The following is a 22,363-nucleotide window of genomic DNA, read 5'->3' as shown; positions in this document are numbered from 1 at the left end:
CCTTATTTGTTTTCGACGCACCATGGAACCTCTCAATTACCTCTCTTAATATGATTAACGCTTCATGGATCAATATAATTGAGGGTAATCCTACAGTGATAATCTGCTCTGTCGAGAGCTTCCCGGCTTCTAACCTGATGTGGAGACATCTTAATGTCACAATGAACAGAACAAATTCCAACAATGAGCTGTGGTTGGTGATTCCTCACGTTACATCCAGCGACACTGGAGACTATGAGTGTGTGGCAGAGAATGAACATGGAGCAGTGGAGGAGTCCATAACCATCACTGTGGAATGTGAGTAAACAGAGACTTCATCTTTCACACATATGAATCGACAAACTAGGAACAGGAGTAGACCATTTGGATGCGAGCGAGAATCCAGGATGTTTTGTTGCCTCCGTGGTGCTAAGGTCAAAGATGTCTCAGACCGGTTACGGGACATTCTGAAGGGGGAAGGTGCACAGTCATTGGTTGCTGTACACATCCATACAAACGATATAGATAAAAAAGGGATGAGTTTCTTAATTCAGAATTTAGGGAGCTAGGGAGTAAGTTGAAAAGTAGGAACTCAAAGGTAGTGATCTCATATTCCTACCAATACTATGTGCTAGTCAGAGCTGAAAAAGCAGGATATATCATGTGAATCCGTAGATAAAGAGATGGTGTGAGGGGGAGAGGTTCTGATTCCTGGGACATTGGGACTGAATCTAGGGGACGTGAGACAAATACAAATGAAATAGGTTACACCTGGGCCGGACTAGGAATGATGTCCTTGAACAAATGATAGCTTGAGTGGTTGGGAAGGATTTAAACTAGAATGGCGGGGGAATGGGAAACCAAGCAGGATGACGAGGGAAAGAAAAGCAAGGGCAGTAATAAAAGAAAGAACAGTAAAATGCAGAACAGTAGTCCAGGGCACGACGAATCAAGGGCCACAGTACAAAGAAACATTAGGATGCTTGAAAATGACAAAAAGATAAGCATAACGCTTTGTATCTGAATGCATAAAGCATTGTAAATAAGGTAGACGAACTGATGGTGCAAAGCTAGGTAAATGCATCTGTTCTCATAGCCATTTTTGAAACATGGTTACAAGGAGATTAAAATTGGGATCTTAACATTTAGAGATATTTGACTTTTCAGAATTACAGGAGGGAATGAAAAGGTGGTGGGGTAGCGCTGCTAATAATAGACAAAATGAGAACAGTTATGAGAGACGATCTAGACTCGGATGATCTGGAGTCATAGAATATCTTCAGTGCAGATGGAGGCCATTCGGCCCACTAAGCCTGCACCAACACTTCAAAAAAGCACCCAACACAGGCCCATGGCCCTGCCTTATCCCTGTAACCTCAACTCACTTTTTGGACTTTAAGGGGAAATTTAGCGTGGCTAATTTCATAGAATTTACAGTGCAGAAGGAGGCCATTCGGCCCATCGAGTCTGCACCGACTCTTGGAAAGAGCACCCTACCCAAGGTCCACACCTCCACCCTAGCCCCATAACCCAGTAACCCCACCCAACACTAAGGGCAATTTTGGACACTAAGGGCAATTTATCATGGCCAATCCACCTAACCTGAACATCTTTGGACTGTGGGAGGAAACCGGAGCACCCGGAGGAAACCCACGCACACACGGGGAGGATGTGCAGACTCCGCACAGACAGTGACCCAAGCCGGAATCGAACCTGGGGCCCTGGAGCTGTGAAGCAATTGTGCTATCCACAATGCTACCGTGCTGCCCTCACCGGCACATATTTGGACTGTGGAAGGAATACCAGAGCTCCTGGAGGAAATCGGGAGAGCAGAAACGGGGAGAACGTGCAAACCCCACACAGACAGTCGCCCAAGGTCAGAAGTGAAGCTGGGTCACTGGTGCCGTAAAGCAACAGTGAAAACCACTGTGCCACTGTGCTGCTCTTTGGGTGGAGATATAAAACAGCAAGGGAAAGAAGACTTTAGTAAGAGTAGTGTATAGACCCCCAAACATTAATCACAATGTAGGAAAGGGTATAAATCCACAAATAATAAGAACATGCATAAAGTATAGAGCAATAATTCCGGACGACTTTAATCTCATGCTGATTGGGCTAATCAAATTGAAAAGGGTAGCTACGGCAAACAATTCACAGAGTGTATTTGTGATAATTTCCTGGAGAAATATGTCATGGAGCCATCCAGGGAACAGTTATCTTGGATCTGGTAATGAATAAATAACATCAGTGTAAAATGTCCCATGGGAAGTCGTGATCATAATATGATGCAATATAAGTTTCTGAGAATGAAACTTTTGAGTCAGAAACAACTATGTTTAACATAAATAAAGGGAATTACAATGGAATGAGAATAGAATTAGCTAAAGTGGACTGGGTGGATAGATTAGCAGGAAAGACAGTAAAGAAGCAGTGACAGACATTTAAGGAGGTAATTCATGGCTCTTCGCAAAACTATATCCCAGTGAAGAGGAAAGATTCTAAGAGAGGGATAAGCCAACCATGGTTACCCAAGGAAGTTAAAGTGCATTCGATGTTGAAAGATTAAGCATATAAGGATGGAAAACCAGTGATGTCCCCGAAGAATGCGATAAATTCCGAATCCAGCAAGTGGAACTAAAATGATAATAAAGAGAGGAAGAAAACTGTGAGGGCAAACCCACGAGGAAAATAAAAACTGACAAGAGCTTTTTAAAATATATAAAAAGGTTGAGAGAGATGAAACTGAAGATTGGCCCCTTAGAAAATGAGTCTAGGAGATAGTTATGGGGAACAAGGAAACGGCAGAGGACTTAAACATATATTTTGCATCAGTCTTTACGGTGGAAGATACTTTGAACATCCCATTAAAACCAAAGAACATGGGGGAAGAATGAAATACCATCACCATAACTAGACAAGTAGTTTTAGATAAACTAATGGGGCTAAAAGTTAGTAGGTCCTCTGGCTCTGATGACTTGCATCCGAGGATCCTAAAAGAAGCAGCTATAGAGATAGTTGTGTTGGGCGCTCTGGATCCGTGGAACACATACAGGTCACCAACACTTGAAATAGTGCAACACTATTTTAATGAGTCATTAACAGTTTAACAGACTCTCACTGTGGGTTAACACAATACTAGCTTTACCTAAAGACCTTTGCCTTGTCCTAACCAGTCGATGCACTCAGCACATGGTGAATGTCTGTGCTGCAGACTGTGAGCTCTGTCCTACTAGGAAGCTGCAGCTCGAATGAGCGGGAACTCTGATGCCCCTTGTCTTTATAGTGCGTGTGCTCTAACTGGTGATTGGCTGCGGTGTTGTGTGTGTTGATTGGTCCCACTGTGTGTCCATCAGTGTATGTGTCTGCACCATGATATACTGGTATATCTTATGACAACCCCCCTTTTATAAAAGAATGTACATGTGTGGCAATAAATAGTGTATGGTGAGAATGTCCCTAACTATGTGTGTGCGAAAGACATATTTACAGGACTATAGAACATAGAACATAGACCAATACAGCGCAGTACAGGCCCTTCGGCCCACGATGTTGCACCGAAACAAAAGCCATCTAACCTACACTATGCCATTATCATCCATATGTTTATCCAATAAACTTTTAAATGCCCTCAATGTTGGCGAGTTCACTACTGTAGCAGGTAGGGCATTCCACGGCCTCACTACTCTTTGCGTAAAGAACCTACCTCTGACCTCTGTCCTATATCTATTACCCCTCAGTTTAAATGGGACATGTACATGAGATGTACATGAGAACTAAGCTATTTACATAGGAAGGTGCCTGGTGCAGAAAAACAGTATGCAACAAGAATAACGAGATGAACACTATATACAAACCATGTAAACGATCAAACAGAAGAACAGAACAATTCAGAAAGTCTATAAGTCCACAAAGTTCACAAATTAAGTCTCTGTGGTGGGCGACGAATTCTGGTTGACCGCCTCAAGGGTGGGTCAGGAGCCACCGGTTGAGGAGCGGGCTGGACTGCGTCAGAGTGAGGAGGATGCAGAGTGACAGGGATCTGTGCATAGTCCATGGCAGCGTCAGCAGGAGGGCGAGGCGACAGTGGAGGATCACGTAGGGAGCGTGGAATCAGACGAAGGGCGCGTCGATTGCGGCGCAGAATGGAGCCATCCGGTAGATGAACCAGGAACGAGCGGGGGCCACCTGCCGAAGAACCACAGCAGTTGCAGACCAGCCACCATCCGGAAGATGGATGCGGACGTTGTCATCTGGAGCCAGAGCTGTGAGATCAGCTGCACGGGAGTCATGAGCCGCCTTGTGCTGTGCACGAGACAGCTGCATCCATCGAAGGACCGGAACGTGGTCGAGGTCTGGGACATGAATGGACGGCACCGTCGTCCTCAGGGTACAACCCATGAGCAATTGGGCTGGCGACAGGCCAGTGGACAGTGGGGCCGAGCGATAGGCCAGCAAGGCGAGGTAGAAATCGGACCCAGCATCGGCAGCCTTGCAGAGGAGCCGTTTGACTATATGGACTCCCTTCTCCGCTTTGCCGTTGGATTGGGGGTACAGGGGACTGGATGTCACATGGGCAAAATTGTACCGCCTGGCAAAGTTGGACCATTCCTGGCTTGCGAAGCAGGGGACATTGTCCGACATCACCGTGAGTGGGATGCCGTGTCGAGCAAAGGTGTCCTTACAGGCACGGATGACTGCAGACGATGTGATATCGTGTAACCGTATCACCTCCGGGTAATTTAAAAGTAGTCCACGATCAGGACATAGTCTCTACCCAGCACGTGAACCAGGTCGATGCCCATCTTGGTCCAAGGTGACGTGACCAACTCATGGGGCTGCAGGGTCTCGCGTGGTTGGGCCGGCTGGAAGCGCTGACAAGTGGGGCAGTTAAGCACTGTGTTGGCGATGTCTTCATTAATGCCGGGCCAGTACACAGCCTCTCGGGCCCGTCGGCGGCACTTTTCCACGCCAAGATGGCCCTCGTGTAGCTGTTCCAGGACGAGCTGGCGCATGCTACGCGGGATGACAATGCGGTCCAGTTTCAGGAGAACCCCATCTACTACCGCCAGATCATCTCTGACGTTATAGAACTGAGGGCATTGGCCCTTTAGCCACCCGTCTGTTAGGTGGCGCATATCACGCTGTCGCAAAGGGTCAGCCGCTGTCTCGCGGCGAATTTGGACGAAGCGTTCATCCGTGGCAGGTAGATTGGAGGCCATGAAGGCCACATGGGCGTCAAACTGGCAGACAAATCCCGCTGGGTCACATGGAGTGTTGACTGCCCTGGAGAGAGCGTCAGCAATGATGAGGTCCTTGCCTGGGGTGTATACCAGCTGGAAGTCATATCGCCGGAGCTTGAGAAGAATACGCTGGAGGCGAGGCGTCATGTCGTTCAAGTCTTTCTGTATTATATTGACCAGCTGGCGATGGTCGGTCTCGACGGTGAATTGAGGAAGTCCGTACACATAATCGTGAAACTTAACCACACCGGTCAGAAGGCCCAGGCACTCTTTTTCTATCTGCGCGTAGCGCTGCTCCGTGGGGGTCATGGCGCGTGACGCATATGCAACGGGGGCCCATAATGAGGTCTCATCGCGTTGCAGGAGCACTGCCCCAATACCGGATTGGCTGGCATCGGTCGAAATTTTGGTCTCTTTTGCTGGATCAAACAAGCTAAGGCCGGGGCCGTGGTCAGTTTTGTTTTGAGTTCTCTCCATTCGTGCTCGTGGGCAGGAAGCCATTGGAAGTCTGTCGTCTTCCTGACCAGGTTCCTGAGAGCCGTGGTATGAGAGGCGAGGTTAGGGATGAACTTCCCTAAAAAGTTGACCATGCCCAGAAATCGGAGGACCGCCTTCTTGTCCTCTGGCGTTTTCATGGCTGTGATAGCAGCCACCTTGTCCGCATCCGGCCACACACCCAACTGGGAGATGTGGTCCCCGAGGAATTTGATTTCCGTCTGACCAAAAGAGCATTTGGCCCTGTTGAGGTGGAGGCCCTGCTCACGTATACGTTTGAATACGCGCTGGAGGCGACTGACATGCTCCTGCGGGGTGGTGGACCAAATGAACACCTTCAATGCCTTCCATCATTTGTTCCATAATCCTATGGAACACATCTGAAGCAGATATGATCCCAAACGGCATCCTGTTGTAACAATATCTGCCAAAGGGGGTATTAAATGTACACAGTTTCCTGCTGGATTTGTCGAGCTGCATTTGACAGAATCCTTTTGAGGCGTCGAGTTTGGTGAAGAGCTTGGCGCGAGCCATCTCGCATGTGATCTCTTGGGAATTGGATAATGCTCCCTCATGATTTTGCGATTTCAATCCTTGGGATCAATGCAAATTCTCAATTCGCCAGAAGGCTTTTTTACACATACCATGGAACTGGCCCAGTCAGTTGGTTCCATGACTCTGGAAATCACTCCTTGGTCCTGGAAGTCCTGCAGCTGCTGCTTGAGGCGGTTCTTGAGGGGTGCTGGGACCCTGCGAGGTGCGTGCACCACAGGCGTGGCATTCTGTTTTAATAAGATCTTGTAGGTGCACGGGAGCGTGCCCATGCCTTCAAAGACGTCGTGGTGCTGGTTGATGATGGCGTTGAGTTGCGCCCTGAAGTCGCTGTCCTGAAAGGCAGACGTGTCATCAGGAGAGAGAGAGTGAACTCTCTGAACTAGGTTCAACAGCTTGCATGCCTGCGCGCCAAGCAGGGAGGCTTTCGAGGAGCCCACGATTTCAAAAGGAAAGATGGCTTTGCGTGACCTGTGCATCACTTCAAGTTGGCACGAGCCGCTGGCATCAATGGCATTGCCATTGTAATCCAATAGCTGGCACGCTGATGGAAGGATGGCTGGTTTGACACGAAGGCTTTGGAAGTCAGACCGCGCAATGAGATTGGCGGAGGCACCAGTGTCCAGGCGGAATCGTATTTGGGACTGGTTGACCGTCAGGGTGGCACACCACTCATCGTCTGGGTCGATGCTGTATACCGACAGCGGCTGGTGTCTTTGCTTCAGGGAGACCCTGTTTTTTGTCACGATACCAACTCGAAAAGGCGCCTTCAGGTCCTCGGTGTCACTGCTGTGTGGGAGGTCCGCATCGGACTCGGTGACCGTGGGTTGAATTGCCCGGACATTCCTGCGAGGCTGGCTGAATCGATATGAGTTGGCAGGCTGAGCTGCTCGGCATAAGGCAGCATAGTGGCCAAGTCTGCCACATCTTAGGCATTGTCGAGATTTGGCAGGGCATTGCCGCTTTAAATGGGCGGAGCCACAGTTGCCACATGTCGTAGCGTCAGCACGTTCGCTGCGTCACCTCGCATGCGCGATGCGGTCGTGCGTGGTGCGCGCCTGCGCATTACGTTCTTCGACGTCACCGTCCCTTCCTTTGGTGCGCACAAGTGCGGGAGTCCGCGAAAAGCGCGCAAAATGGCCGCCCTCATCCAGGCTGAGGCCCTGGAGTTGCTCAATTGCTTGGACCCGTTCCGCCTCGTGGGGACCTTGCCGCGCCGTTTCAGCCGCTTGGATGTGGGAATACCAACTCGTGGCGTTTTCGTGTAGGACACAGATCTCAATGGCGGTCGCTAGGGTGAGCTGCTTTACTTTGAGGATCTGCTGTCGTAGGGGGTCCAACTGAACACCGAAAACGATCTGGTCGCGTATCATGGAGTCGGAGGTGGGCCCGTAGCTGCAAGACTGCGCAAGGATGCGGAGGTGAGTAAGAAAGGATTGGAAAGGTTCATCCTTACCCTGCAAACGCTGCTGGAACACGTAGCGCTCAAAACTTTCATTCACCTCTACGCTGCAGTGAGTGTCAAACTTGAGGAGGACCATCTTGAACTTTGTTTTATCTTCATCATCTGCAAAGGTGAGAGAGTTGAAAATGTGGATGGCATGGTCTCCAGCCGTGGAGATGAGGAGAGCAATCTTCCTGGTATCCGAGGAGTCCTCCCTGTCTGTGGCCTCAAGGAAGAGCTGGAAGCGCTGTTTGAATATCTTCCAGTTGGCCCCTAGGTTGCTGGCGATGCGGAGCGGCGGCGGCGGGCAGATGTTGTCCATGTTGCAGGATGACGGAATGTTGGCGGAAGGCAGATCACTTGCAGGTAGGCCTAAGAAGTGCTAATATCCCTCAACACCTGGTATCATGTTATGTTGGGCGCTCTGGATCTGTGGAACACATACAGGTCACCAACACTTGAAATAGTGCAACACTATTTTATTGAGTCATTAACAGTTTAACATACTCTCACTGTGGGTTAACACGATACTAGCTTTAACTAAAGACCTTTGCCTTGTCCTAACCAGTTGATGCACTCAGCACATGGTGAATGTCTGTGCTGCAGGCTGTGAGCTCTGTCCTACTAGGAAGCTGCAGCTCGAATGAGCGGGAACTCTGATGCCCCCTGTCTTTATAGTGCGTGTGCTCTAACTGGTGATTGGCTGCGGTGTTGTGTGTGTTGATTGGTCTCACTGTGTGTCCATCTGCGTGTGTGTCTGCACCATGATATACTGGTGTATATTATGACAATAGTGAATGCATTGGTTGTACTTTTCCAAAAGTCCTTGGATTCTGGAGCAGTATTGGAGGATTGGAAAACTGCCAATGTGACTCCCCTATGGTGAAGGGAGGCAAAAACCAGTTAGCTCTCGGCCAATTAGCCTCACACTATTGTTGGAAAAATGCTGAAATCAATTATTAAGGAACTAATAGTGGCAAATTGGAAAATCATAATCTAATTAAGCAGAGTCAGCATGGCTTTATGAAAGGGAAATTGTGTCTGACTAATTTATTTGAGGAAGTCTCACCGGAGTGTATAGAGGGGATTATGATGTAAGACCAGACCCCAACAGTGGCCAGGACACTGGACCAAAACCCCAATATTCTACTTTATTTGTAAGACTATGCAGAAGGAATGGTTTGTTGCAGGAGTGATTGCATGAAGAAATAGGGATTTGATATTTTAAAAACATAACTGTCATTGAAGGGGTAATAGAAAGGGTAATCCACTTGTGCTACCATGGAGCAGCACGGTAGCACAAGTGGATAGCACTGTGGCTTCACAGCACCAGGGTCCCAGGTTTGATTCCCCGCTGGGTCACTGTCTGTGCGGAGTTTGCATGTTCTCCCTGTGTCTGCGTGGGTTTTCTCCGAGTGCTCCAGTTTCCTCGTATGGTCCAAAGACGTGCAGGTAAGGTGGATTGGCCATGATAAATTGCCCTTAGTGACCAAAAAAGTTAGGAAGGGTTATTGGGTTATGGGGACAGGGTGGAAGTAAGGGCTTAAGTGGGTCGGTGCAGACTGGATGGGCCGGGTGGCCTCCTTCTGCTCTGTATGTTCTATGTCTAGAAATACAATATTAAACTTTTTAACTTCACACCTGAAAAGAACAGCTTATAATTATCCCTCAACATTACTACTCAATTTCACATTAAACAACAAAAGAAACTTACAGCTTTCAACCCATCTTAAAATCAGCATGGCCTGGACTAATATTTGCCTTCCAAAACAGATTTGGACTCCTGTTAGAACCTCTTCAGGATTTGGCTGAATATCTTCAAAAAGCTTGTTCACCTGGCATGTTTCAGCTACTTCTTCATCCTCAGACAAGACTGCTCTGTTTTAAATATTATTACTCTTTTATAACTATCCTGCTGTGAGAGAATTGTGGACAGATCAGACTTAGACCCTTCCTTCCAAAGCTTTTTCCAAAATGTCTCTCTGTATTGCTTAGCTCCACTCAGCAATGACCTCATCTCCCCAAGCTGAAAGACAAATCAACTCTGCAGCCTGAGGCACATTAACTCCCCAGGGACTTTCCACAGTCAAACCAGTGCATTAGCGCAGAATGAAAAACACCATTCCATTGGTTAATTTCACCTTCTGGCTACCAAAAGCTTCCAGCCCCTGCAAAAACAAAATATTTTCAAAAATGACCACTACATTTAAACACACTATAATCCAAGCTTTTAGCCCTTAAATTGCTCCAATATTCCTAAAATCCTCCATTTGACACAAGTAGAACCAATAGATGTGTTGTATTTAGACTTCTAGAAAGCGATCAACAAGGCACCTCACAAAAAAGGTAAGTCATAAGATAAGAGCCCAGTGTGTTTGTATGGATAAGGAATTGGTTAATTGGCAGGAAATAGCAAATGGGGATAAGGGGTTCGTTTTCAGTGATCTGTAACCAATGGGATTCCACAGGGACCGCAACTGTTTCCAATAAGTTCAGAAGATATAGGGGCAGATTTAGGCCATTCGGCCCATCGAGACTAATCCCATATGATCTCACCTTATGAATTACCCGCCTGAGCGTCACCTTATCAAATGCCTTCCATAAGTCCAGATACACTATATCTACAGGATCCCCATTATCCACATTGCTTGTTACATCTTCAAAGAATTCAAAAAAATTAGTCAAACCTGATTTGTCCTCCATAAAACCATGCTGAATCTGATGGATAACGCTTTCGCTTTCCAAATGTCCTGATATTATGTCCTTGATCATTGATTCTAACAATTTTCCAACAACAGATGGTCTGTAATTTCCCACATTCTGCTTCCTCCCTTTTTGAATAAGGGCGTTACGTTAACATTTTTCCAATCCACTGGAACCTTTCCCGTGCCAGGGAATTTTGGAATATCATTACCAATGGGTCCACTATCTCTACTGCCACTTCCTTTAACATCCTAGGGTGAAGGCCATCAGGCCCTGGGGACTTGTCTGCCCTCAATCTCAAGAGTTTGTTGAGTACCATTTCCCTATTGATGCTGATTGTTCCAAGTTCCACCTTTCTATTAACTCAGAATTGCCCATTCCTATAGGAATGATACTTGTGTCCTCCAGCGTGAAAACTTTAAAAAAATAAATTTAGAGTACCCAATTCATTTTTTCCAATTACAGGGAAATTTAGCGTAGCCAATCCACATACCCTGCACACCTTTGAGTTGTGGGGGCGAGACCCACGCAAACATAAGGAGAATGTGCAAACTCCACATGGACAGTGACACAGAGCCAGGATGGAACCTGGGACCTTGCCGCTCTGAAGCAGCAGCACTAACCACTGTGCCACTTTGCTGTCTTCCACCATGAAAACTGAGGCAAAATATTGATTTAGCATCTCTGCCATTTCTGTGTTCCCCACTATTAACTCACCAGTTTCATCTTTCAAGGAGCCAACATTCACCTTAGCGACTCTCTTTTATGTACCTGTAGAAACGTTGCCATCCTTTTTGATATTCTGTGCTAGTTTTTTTTTCGTATTTACCTTTGCTCTTTTTATTACTTTTTTAGTAACCCTTTGTTTATTTTTCAACGTTTCCCAATCTTCCAGCCTGCCATTGGCCTTTGCAATATGATATAACTTAGCTTTTGTCTTTATAGTGTTCTTGACCTCCTTGTTTAGCCATGGATGTTTTTTACCCCTCTTCCCATCTTTCTTCCTCACTGGGATATATTTTAGTTGTGAGGAATTGAGTGTCTCCTTAAACAACTGCCACTGCTCATCAGCTGTCTTACCTTTTAGCCTTCCTGCCCAGTCTATAAGGGTCAAATCTTAAGTCCTCAAGCCTATGTAATTTCCTTTGTTTAATTCAGAACGCTAGTGTGGGACTCCACTTTTTCGCCCCCAAACTGAATCTTGAATTCTACCATACTATGGTCACTACTCCCGAGTGGATCCTTAACTATGAGGTTATTAATTAATCCCTCCTCAATACACAATACCAAATCGAGAGTAGCCTCCTCCCTGGTTGGTTCCCCAACATATTGCTCCAGGAAACAATCTCTGATGCATTCAATGAACTCTGCCCCCACGCTACCCTTGCCAATTTGATTCCTCCAGTCTATGTGCACATCAAAATCACCCATTATTATTGCCGTACCTTTCTTGCAAGTCCCCAGACTTTTCTGGTTTATACTGTGCCCGATTGTAGAACTGCTGTTTGGGGACCTATAGGTTACTCCTACCAAGGACTTCTTCCCTTTGTTATTCCTTATTTCTACCCAGACTGATTTGACATCTTGATTTCCAGTGCTTATGTCATTTCTCATTACATCGCTGATCCCTTTCCTCACCATAAGTTGTCTTACAGCACCAGGTTAAAGTCCAACAGGTTTGTTTCAAATCACTAGCTTTCGGAGCACTGCTCCTTACTCAGGTAAATGATTCACCTGAGGAAGGAGCAGTGCTCCAAATGCTAGTGATTCAAAACAAACCTTTTGGACTTTAAACCTGGAGTTGTAAGGCTTCTTACTGTGCTCACCCAAGTCCAACACCGCCATCTCCACATCATTAACTTTTCTCACCAGCAGGGTACGCCACCACCTTTTCCTTTCAACCTATCTTTCCAAAATGCTGCGTTCCCTTGGATATTCAATTCCCAGCCCTGGTCTCCTTGTAACCATGTTTCAGTAAACCCACCAAGTCATAACCTTTTGTTTCTATTTGCGCCGTTAGCTCAATCAGTTTGTTACGAATGCTTATTGCATTTAGATACAAAACTTTAAAATTTGTTTTAATGTTAGATTTCCCTACTCTTCTTTCGTTCCTTGGTGCACAAAGACATTCACCTGTTCTGTCCCTCACTTTTATTTTCTGGTAACCACCACATTGCTAACCTGCACTCTTCCCTTCTCCTTTAAATTGGGTTTTCTTGTTTCCCCTACAACTGAACACTCCCCCACCCCATATTTAGTTTAAAGCCCTATCTACAGCCCTAGTTACACAATTCGCTAGGACTCTGGTCCCAGCGTGCTTCAGATAAAACCGTCCCTTCGGAACAGGCTCCCCCTTCCTCCGTACTGGTGCTAATGCCCCATGAATTCAACCCCATTTCACACCAATCTTTGAGCCACGCATTTACCTCCTTAATCGTATTGATCCTGTGCCAATTAGCTCATGACTCAGGTAGTAATCCAGAGATTTTTTTTTTGTTTCTGCTTTTTAATTTAGCTCCTAGATGTTCATACCCGCTTAGCAGAACCTCTGTCCTTGTTCTACCTATATCGTTGGTACCAACATGGACCACGGAAACTGGATTTATACCCTCCCACTCCAAGTTCCTCTGCAGCCCAGATGAGATATCCTGAACCCAAGCACCAGGTAGGCAACACAACCTTCAGGATTCTGGATCCTGTTCACAGTGAATTGTCAATACCCCTAACTATACTATCCCTGATTACGACTACATTTATTTTTTCTCCCCCCACTTGAATGGCACCCTGTACCATGGTGCTGTGGTCAGTTTGCTCTCCCTCCCTGCAGTCCCTGTTCCTGTCCACACAGGGAGCAAGATGCTTAAACCTGTTGGACAGGGATAAAGGCTGAGGCTCCTGCAACCCTACCTCCTGGATCCCTCTACCTACCTCACTCGCAGCCACACCCTCCTGTCCTTGATCACTGGCTGAATTTAAGTCATGATGTGGAGATGCCGGCGTTGGACTGGGGTGAGCACAGTACGAAGTCTTACAACACCAGGTTAAAGTCCAACAGGTTTGTTTCGATGTCACTAGCTTTCGGAGCGCTGCTCCTTCCTCAGGTGAATGAAGGGGTATGTTCCTGAAACATATATGTAGACAAATTCAAAGATGCCAAACAATGCTTGGAATGCGACCATTCGCAGGTGATTAAATCTTTACAGATCCAGAGATGGGTAACCCCAGGTTAAAGAGGTGTGAATTGTATCAAGCCAGGACAGTTGGTAGGATTTCGCAAGCCAGATGGTGGGGGATGAATGTAATGCGACATGAATCCCAGGTCCCGGTTGAGGCCGCACTCATGTGTGCGGAACTTGGCTATAAGTTTCTGCTCGGCGATTCTGCGTTGTCGCGCGTCCTGAAGGCCGCCTTGGAGAACGCTTACCCAGAGATCAGAGGCTGAATGCCCTTGACTGCTGAAGTGTTCCCTGACTGGAAGGGAACATTCCTGCCTGGTGATTGTTGCACGATGTCCGTTCATTCGTTGTCACAGCGTCTGCATGGTCTCGCCAATGTACCACACTTCGGGACATCCTTTCCTGCAGCGTATGAGGTAGACAACGTTGGCCGCAGATGGTGACGTTGTCGAGGTACGGGAACGTGACCCGTAAACCGTGCTGGTCAACCATTCGGTCCATCTCCCGTTGGAAGACCGAGACTCCGTTAGTGACGCCGAATGGAACCCTTAAAAAGTGGTAGAGCCGCCCATCTGCCTCGAAGGCCGTGTACTTGCGGTCGCTCAGGCGGATGGGGAGCTGGTGATATGCGGACTTGAGGTCCACGGTGGAAAAGATCTTATACTGTGCAATCCGATTGACCATGTCGGATATGCGGGGGAGAGGGTACGCATCTAGCTGCACGTACCTATTGATGGTCTGACTATAGTCTATGACCATCCTCTGCTTCTCCCCGGTCTTTACAACTACCAGGGCTCTCCAGGGACTATTGCTGGCCTGGATTATGCCTTCCTTCAGCAGCCGCTGGACTTCAGACCGGATAAATGTTCGGGCCTGGGCGCTATACCGTCTGCTCCTTGTGGCGACGGGTTTGCAATCCGGGGTGAGGTTCGCAAACAAGGAAGGCGGTTCAACCTTGAGGGTCGCGAGGCCGCAGATTGTAAGTGGGGGTAGAGGGCTGCCGAATTGGAACGTTAAACTCTGGAGGTTACACTGAAAATCTAAACCCAGGAGTGTGGGAGCGCAGAGGTGGGGGAGGACATAAAGTCAGTAATTCTTAAACTCTCTCCCCTGCACCGTTAGGTTCGCGATGCAGAACCCTTTGATTTCTACGGAATGGGATCCCGCTGCCAGAAAAATCTTTTGGGTACTCGGGTGGATTGAAAGAAAACAGCGTCTTACCGTATCCGGATGGATAAAACTTTCCGTGCTCCCAGAGTCGATCAGACATGGCGTTTCGTCCCCGTTAACCAGCACCATCGTCGTTGCCGTTTGGAGCATCCGGGGCCGCGACTGGTCCAAGGTCACCAAAGCCAGTCGCTTTTGCTGCATCGGGGCATTTTCTTCAGGCCCCGTGGGGCCGTCCATGCTGGGGTCCTTGGCTGTCAGCCAAGATGGCGGCGTCCACGGATCTCACGCGGTCGGGGGAGGACAAAATGGCGGCGCCCATGAATCGCACGCGGCCGGCGGGGCACAAGGTGGCAGCGCCCATCCCCCCCGCATGGAGTCCGGGACCCAAAATGGCGGCGCCCGTTGGCCGCACATGGGTCGTTGGAGGGGTTGAGTCTGTGGTCCCAGTTCTCCCCCGGAGATTGCGGCGAGCCCCCGGGACTGGCACACCGCTGAATAGTGCCCCTTCTTGCCGCAACTTTTACAGATGGCCGAGCGGGCCGGGCCGCGCGGCCGAGAGTGTTTTGATTACCCATAAAAGTAGCAGCGGGGCCCCCCTGGGTGGTCTGGTGCTCTGGCCGCACAGGCTTGTGGGGGGATGGGGGGTGCCGGGGAGTCGGTCGCGGCGGGGGTCCATGGAGCCCAAGGGGCTGCCGTATGGTTGGGGGCGTAAGCGCGGGCATTTTGCGATGCCACATCAAGCAAGGCCGCAAGGGCCCGTGCCTCCGTGAGCCCCAGCGAGTCTCTTTCCAGCAGTCGCTGGTGAATTTGGGATGAGGTCATACCTGCTACGAAAACATCCCTGATTACGAGTTCTGTATGTTCGTTAGCTGTCACCTGTGGGCAGTTGCAGCTCCTTCCCAGTATTAGCAGCGCGCTGTAGAACTCGTCCAGCGATTCTCCGGGTATTTGCCGTCTCGTCGCGAGTTGGTGGCGTGCGTAGACCTGGTTTATGGTCCGAATGTAGATCCCTCTCAGCATGGTGAGCGCCGTCGGGAAATCCTCCGCCTCTTCGATGAGCGTGTAGATCTCCGGACTCACCCTGGAATGCAGGACCTGCTTTTTCTGGTCTTCTGTAGGTCTGCCGGGGGCCGTTTGGAGGTTTCCCTCAAAACACGCTAGCCAGTGTTTAAATGTGGCCGCTGAGTTTGCCGCGTGGGGGCTGATTCGCAGACACTCCGGGGCGATCCGGAGCTCCATAGTCCATTAAGGTCTGCGTAATAAATTGTAGCACAATCAATCACTCACAAGGCGAGAAGAGCTGAAGTCAATCGATGGCTTTATTACGCAGACTTGTTCTCCAGCAGCTCGGTTACAGTTGCGGCTGCTGGGAGAACCCGGGTTCTTATACTCTGCCTTACTGGGTGGAGCCAGCAGGCGGCAGATCCAATCAGGACCCAGTGTCTGTCCACCAATAGCCTCTCGGCATCACTGGGTACCGTACTACCCCTAATACATACCACCACAACCTCCGACCGCTAGATGTCTGGCAAGTTATATCATGTGACGTGGTAACATAAGGAGGGTCTGTGGGAGAAGTCGTCATGAATAATTGTATTTGTGATTGTTCCAGTTTGTTACTATTGGTTTCCAACCCACAGTTTGTTATACAATAATAAATTTGACTGGTCTAGAACAAGATGTTCTTTGGTATGCCGACTCAATCATTGTCACAGTACTAGAAATTAACAGTGTGGAAGAAGGTCTCAGTTTGCAGCAAGATATATACAATTTAGTCAGATAGACAGATCAGTTGCAGGTGTAATTTAACCCTGAAAAGTGTGAGTTGATGTACTTTGGCAGGAGGAACACAACAAGGGAGTACTCAATGAATGGCAGGACACTCAGAAGCTCAGAGGAACAGGGGGATTTGGGGTGCTTGTCCACAAATCCCTGAAGGCAGGTTAATGGGGTAGTTCAGAAGGCATACAGGACATTTGCATTTATCAGTTGTGGTATGGATTATAAGAACAGGGAGGCTATGGTGGAGCTGTACAAAACTTTGGTGAGGCCACAGCTGTAGTACTGTGGGAAGTTCTGGTTGCCTTACTATAAGAAGGAAGTAATTGCACTGGAGAGCATGCAGAGGAGATTCGCCAGGATGTTGCCTGGGCTGGAACATTTTAGGTTTGAAGTGAAGCTGGATAAGTTCAGGTTGTTTTCTTCAGAGCAGGGGAGACTGAGGGGGGGACCGGATTGAGGAATGTTAGATTATATGGGTATGGACAGGGAGGATTGCAGCAGCTGTTCCGTTTAGTTGAAGGATCAGCAACAAGGGGATATCATTTTAAGGTGAGGGGCAGGAAATTTAGAGGAGATTTGAGGAAACATTTTTTTTCACCAAAAGGGTGGTGGGAGTCTGGAATGCACTCCCGGGCGGGTAGTAGAGACGGGAAACCTCACAACCATTACAAAGTACTTGGATGAGCACCTGAAATATCGGCAGCCTGCTGCGATTCGCGCCACGTGACCTGGGCCCCCTTTGGCAACCGTCCTCCGGAGCACTGCTGCAATCCTCCCTGTCCATACCCATATAACCGTCCTCCGGAGCACTGGGCCTAGATGACCCCGGTAGTCTCTCGGGTGTCCTAGGTGGCGTAGTGCCACCTTGTCCTGCCTGCTGCCCCTCAGATGCACCAGGGACATGTGGGGGGGATTCAGAGATGCTGCGGTGTTCCAACACCTCCCCTGCAGGGTTCACTGGCACAGATCCCATCACCTCCTCATCCCTCAGGGTTCCCAATGGCCCCCCGGGCTAGTCCATGGGACAGGGTGCAGCCAGAGCGAGCTCCGGATGCTTTCCCGCCACCTGGCACTACCATTCCTCGAGGCCGCACTTGTCTCAAACAGGGTCTCAATGCTCACTGCCTTGGAGCACAATAACAGTGCCACATCCCTCTGTGAATGGCTCAGGTCAGCCAGTGTCCGGGCAATGCCATCAACACCCACAGCTGTGACTGCTCCAAGCCCGGGAGCGCCGCTGCAATGTCCAGGTGGCCCTGGTACATGGCTGCCTGTGACAGGGCCACCCTGTCATGTGCCTTGCCCACCACCCGCACAGAGTCCCCCAGGCATCGTCCCATAGCCGATACTTTCAGCCCCAAGACCTCCACCGGAGACGCCCCCCAGTCAGTGTTGTCCTGGGTGGCATGCATTGTCGGCACCACCTCCTGCCCCGGCAGGTGCTGAATAGTCATGGAGTCCTTGGCTCTGTGACTACATCTCCAGCATCGATAGGCAGCATCGGTAGCATTGTGGTTAGCACTAATGCTTCACAGCTCCAGGGTCCCAGGTTCGATTCCGGCTTGGGTCACTGTCTGTGCGGAGTCTGCACATCCTCCCCGTGTGTGCGTGGGTTTCCTCCGGGTGCTCCGGTTTCCTCCCACAGTCCAAAGATGTGCGGGTTAGGTGGATTGGCAATGCTAAATTGCCCTTAGTGTCCAAAATTGCCCTTAGTGTTGGGTGGGGTTACTGGGGTATGGGGATAGGGTGGAGGTGTGGACCTTGGGTAGGGTGCTCTTTCCAAGAGCCGGTGCAGACTCGATGGGCCGAATGGCCTCCTTCTGCACTGTAAATTCTATGATTCTATGATATGACCGCTGTCTCCAGAAACACGAGACGGGTCTGGACGGCAGCTAGTCCCTGGGGTCGAGCCGCCCTCTAACCATCTGCCCCCTCGGGGGTTCCTACCTCCACCTGATGTACCGTTGCACGTGTGGAGATGGTGGGCTGCTGGGGTGGGGTGCTGGGGTGGGGAGGTGGAGGTGGTCGGGTGCTGCGGTGGGGAGGTGGAGGGGTGGTGTGGAGGTGGTGTGCTGGGGTGGGCAGGTGGAGGGGTGGTGTGGATGTGATAGGGTGCTGGGGTGGGGGGGGCAGTGTGCGGGTGTTGCCACGTGTGCCATAGGGACACCACAACTCAGCTGGGACTTACTTGGTTCCCCGCTGCCGACCTCCGCCTCGGTGACTGCCCACTCTCCGGGCCCACCAACCAGGACCAATGCCCGTCGCTCCGCAGTGGTGAGGGCCGCAGGTCCGGCGGACTCCCTCCAGTCTGCTCTCTCTCCCTCTGCAGTTTTGCGCTGCCTTCTCCTTGGGGGGTGGGGGGCTACAGAAAATGCGCAGTGTGAGGCAATCAGGCACAGGCAACACAGGGGATGAGCAGCTAGTGGCCTGAGTATGCAGGGCACCCGGCCAAGGGGGGGGGCGGAATGGGAGTTGGCATGTACTGCAGGGTATGGCGCGAGCAGACTGTCAGCGTGTGTGGTTTGCAGGTATTCTACTTGTGGACAATGAACCATTCTCACAATGTTCCACACTAAGGTGAAAGTTCAGATTGTCCAATCTTAGCGTTTACAATGAAAACATTCAGGATCCATTTAATCCCAGTGGATGGGTCAACATTACAGCAAATGTCGCAGTGATATTCAGTTTGATTGTTCAGGCAGAGTGAGAGATTGAAAGCAGAGAGTAAATGATGATTTCTTTCTGTGTGTTTTCTAGACAGTGGAGGAGAGAATCTGGACGTGATCCTGATCCTGGGAATACGAGCTGTGATATTCACTGTGGTTGTCGTTATCACTGTCGCTGGGATTTGTGTCTGGGAGAGACAAACAGTTAAAGGAAGTCGACAGACTGTTTAAAGCTTTGTGCAGTAACAATCTCGTATGTCAGTGCAGCCAAATACCGTGTGGTATTGGGTTAAGTTGCAATGAAACCAGTCACTGGTCCTGGTTAGAATTACTTTAGTGTCATCGACTCATTCCAGCACCGGAGGTGGCCATTCAGCCCATCCAGTTCATGCTATCTCTCTGTGTGGACCAATCCAGTCAGTCCCATGACCCCCGCTCTATCCCCATATCTCTACAAGTTAATTTCCCTCAAGTCTCTGTCCAAATTCCTTTTGATATCGTTCATCACTTCCACCACCCCTCGTGGGCAGCGGGTACCAGGTCATTACCACACGCTGCGTAAAAAGTTCAATCTCACACACCCCTTCGCCCAAAACATTAACTCTGTGCCCCCCCCCCCCCTCCCCCAGTCCTTCTGTCACGAGCTAAGGCCAACTGCCATCCTTTGACTATCTAAAACTGTCATCATCTTGTCCACCTCGATCAAATCTCCCCTCAATCTTCTTTGCTCCAAGAAAACCAACCCCAGCTTCTCCAACCCGAACCTCAGAGCTAAAATCCCTCATCCCTGGAACCGCTCAGGTAAATCTCCCTCTGCCCCCTCTCGAGGACCCTCACATCCTTCCTAATGTGCGGTGACCACTGGACACAATACTCGAGCTGTGCCTTGGCCAGAGCTTTATAAATGTTCAGCATTACCTCCCTGTTTTAATACTGTCCCTCTATTTCTGAAAAGCTTATTGTTTCTATCAGCATCAACAGCGATTTACAAGCAGAGTATCATCAGCAGACAGAGGGCAATGAAACATTGGCATGCTGCTTCTTAATGTACGGAGAGGAACCTGGAACCAGAGATTCTCCTTCTCCTCCTCAGCAAGCTGAAACTATTCCTGAGCCCTGGTACTCCCCAGTCCTGCTGTGTGGACACATCATAACCAACGCATTGTCTCACTGTGTGCAGCCAACATGGTCGAATAGCAATGAACAGAAATGTGACGTCACTGAACTTTGTAATCAGATCAGAATGGGCTTTCTGAATGCTGCACCTTTTTCATGAAGCACTTGATTATGAACAATATTACATTTATTTACACAATTGGTTGAAATGCTCAGGCTGTTCTCTGGATACTTACATATTAAACTTCTTATTTTGCTGCAAAGCTCTTGGCTCAAATATTCCTGTTGTCATATTTTCCCCATGATATCGATTCCAGTGCAAACCTTGACAGTGGAAATGTCCCATGTTAACATGTCACGTTGTTGTCACACCCTCCTGACAGTGGTGGTGCTATGTCACCACAACCTTCCCACTCCGATACAGGAGGAGGTATTCTACGTGTGGATATAATGTGAAGATACTGGAGGCAGGTGCCATCTTGTGCGTGCATACCATGTTTATAAGAGAGTGCAGCGCTCCCTCTGTACTGACCCTCTGACAGTGCAGCATTCCCTCAGTACTGACCCTCTGACAGTCCAGCACTCGCTCAGGACTGACCCTCTGACAGTACAGCACACCCTCAGTACTGACCCTCTGACAGTGCAGCATTCCCTCAGTACTGACCCTCTGACAGTCCAGCACTCGCTCAGGACTGACCCTCTGACAGTGCAGCACTCCGTCAATACTGAATCTCTGACAGTGCAGCAATCCCTCAGTACTGATCGTCCGAGAGTGCAGCACTCCCTCAATACTGACCCTCTGAAAGCACAGAACTCCCTCAGTACTGACCCTCTGACAGTGCAGCACTCCCTCAGTACTGACCCTGTGACAGTGCAGCACTCCCTCAGTACTTGGAAGTGCATAGTAAAATAGGACTGAGTCAGCATGGCTTTGTCAAAGGGAGGTCGTGTCTGACAAATCTGTTAGAGTTCTTTGAGGAGGTAACAAGGAAATTAGGCAAAGGAGAACCAGTGGACATGATTTATTTAGATTTCCAGAAGGCCTTTGACAAGGTGCCACATAGGAGACTGTTAAATAAGTTAAAAGCCCATGGTGTTAAAGGTAAGATCCTGGCATGGATAGAGGATTGGCTGACTGGCAGAAGGCGGAGAGTGAGGGTAAAGGGGTCTTTTTCAGGATGGCAGCCAGTGACTAGTGGTGTGCCTCAGGGGTCTGTGCTGGGACCACAACTTTTCACAATATACATTAATGATCTGGAAGAAGGTACTGAAGACACTGTTGCTAAATTTGCAGATGATACAAAGACAGATAGTATTGAGGAAGCAAGGGGACTGCAGAAGGATTTGGACAGGCTAGGAGAGTGGGCAATGAAGTGGCAAATGAAATACAATGTGGAAAAGTGTGAGGTTATGCACTTTGGAAGGAGGAATTTAGGTATAGACTATTTTCTAAATGGGAAAATACTTCGGAGATCAGAAGCACATCGGGACTTGGGAATCCTTGGTCACGATTATCACGGTTAATGTGCAGGTTCAGTCAGCAGTTAAGAAGGCAAATGCAATGTTATTCATGTCAAGAGGGCTAGAATACAAGACCAGGGATGTACTTCTGAGGCTGTATAAGGCTCTGGTCAGACCACATTTTGGAGTATTGTGAGCAGTTTTGGGCCCCATATCTAAGGAAGTACGTGCTGGCCTTGGAAAGGATCCAGAGGAGGTTCACAAGAATGATCCCTGGAATGAACTTGTCATATGAGGAACGTTTGAGGACTCTGGGTCTGTACTCGTTGGAGTTTAGAAGGATGAGAAGGGATCTTATTGAAACTTAGAAGATACTGCGAGGCCTGGATAGAGTGGACGTGGAGAGTATGTTTCCACTTGTAGGAAAAACTAGAACCAGAAGTCACCATCCCAGACTAAAGGGCTGATCTTTTAAAACAGATGAGGAGGAATTTCTTCAGCCAGAGGGTAGTGAATCTGTGGAACTCTTTGCCTCAGAAGGCTGTGGAGGCCAATTCACTGAGTGTCTTTAAGACAGCG

The 22,363-nt window shown here is 49.0% G+C and overlaps 1 protein-coding gene across 3 annotated transcripts in view; it reads left to right on the top strand.

Annotated features, from left to right (window-relative positions):
* LOC140386510 (sialic acid-binding Ig-like lectin 14) overlaps nt 1-20,586 on the top strand; it is a 62,821-nt gene extending 42,235 nt beyond the window's left edge. For 2 of the 3 annotated variants that reach the window (XM_072468907.1, XM_072468906.1), the window contains exon 5: nt 19,299-20,586. In XM_072468907.1, the coding sequence (XP_072325008.1) occupies nt 19,299-19,438 (140 nt within the window). In that variant the 3' untranslated portion in view covers nt 19,439-20,586. Of the gene's footprint in view, nt 1-12,928; nt 13,079-19,298 lie in introns of all 3 variants that reach the window. The other variant, XM_072468908.1, reaches the window with a different exon arrangement.
* The last annotated feature ends 1,777 nt before the right edge of the window (nt 20,587-22,363 follow it).

The sequence above is a fragment of the Scyliorhinus torazame genome, chromosome 12, assembly GCF_047496885.1.
Source record: "Scyliorhinus torazame isolate Kashiwa2021f chromosome 12, sScyTor2.1, whole genome shotgun sequence".
NCBI lineage: Eukaryota > Metazoa > Chordata > Chondrichthyes > Carcharhiniformes > Scyliorhinidae > Scyliorhinus > Scyliorhinus torazame.
The sequence above is the reverse complement of the archived record's forward strand: the minus strand, read 5'-3'. Positions and strand labels throughout refer to the sequence as shown.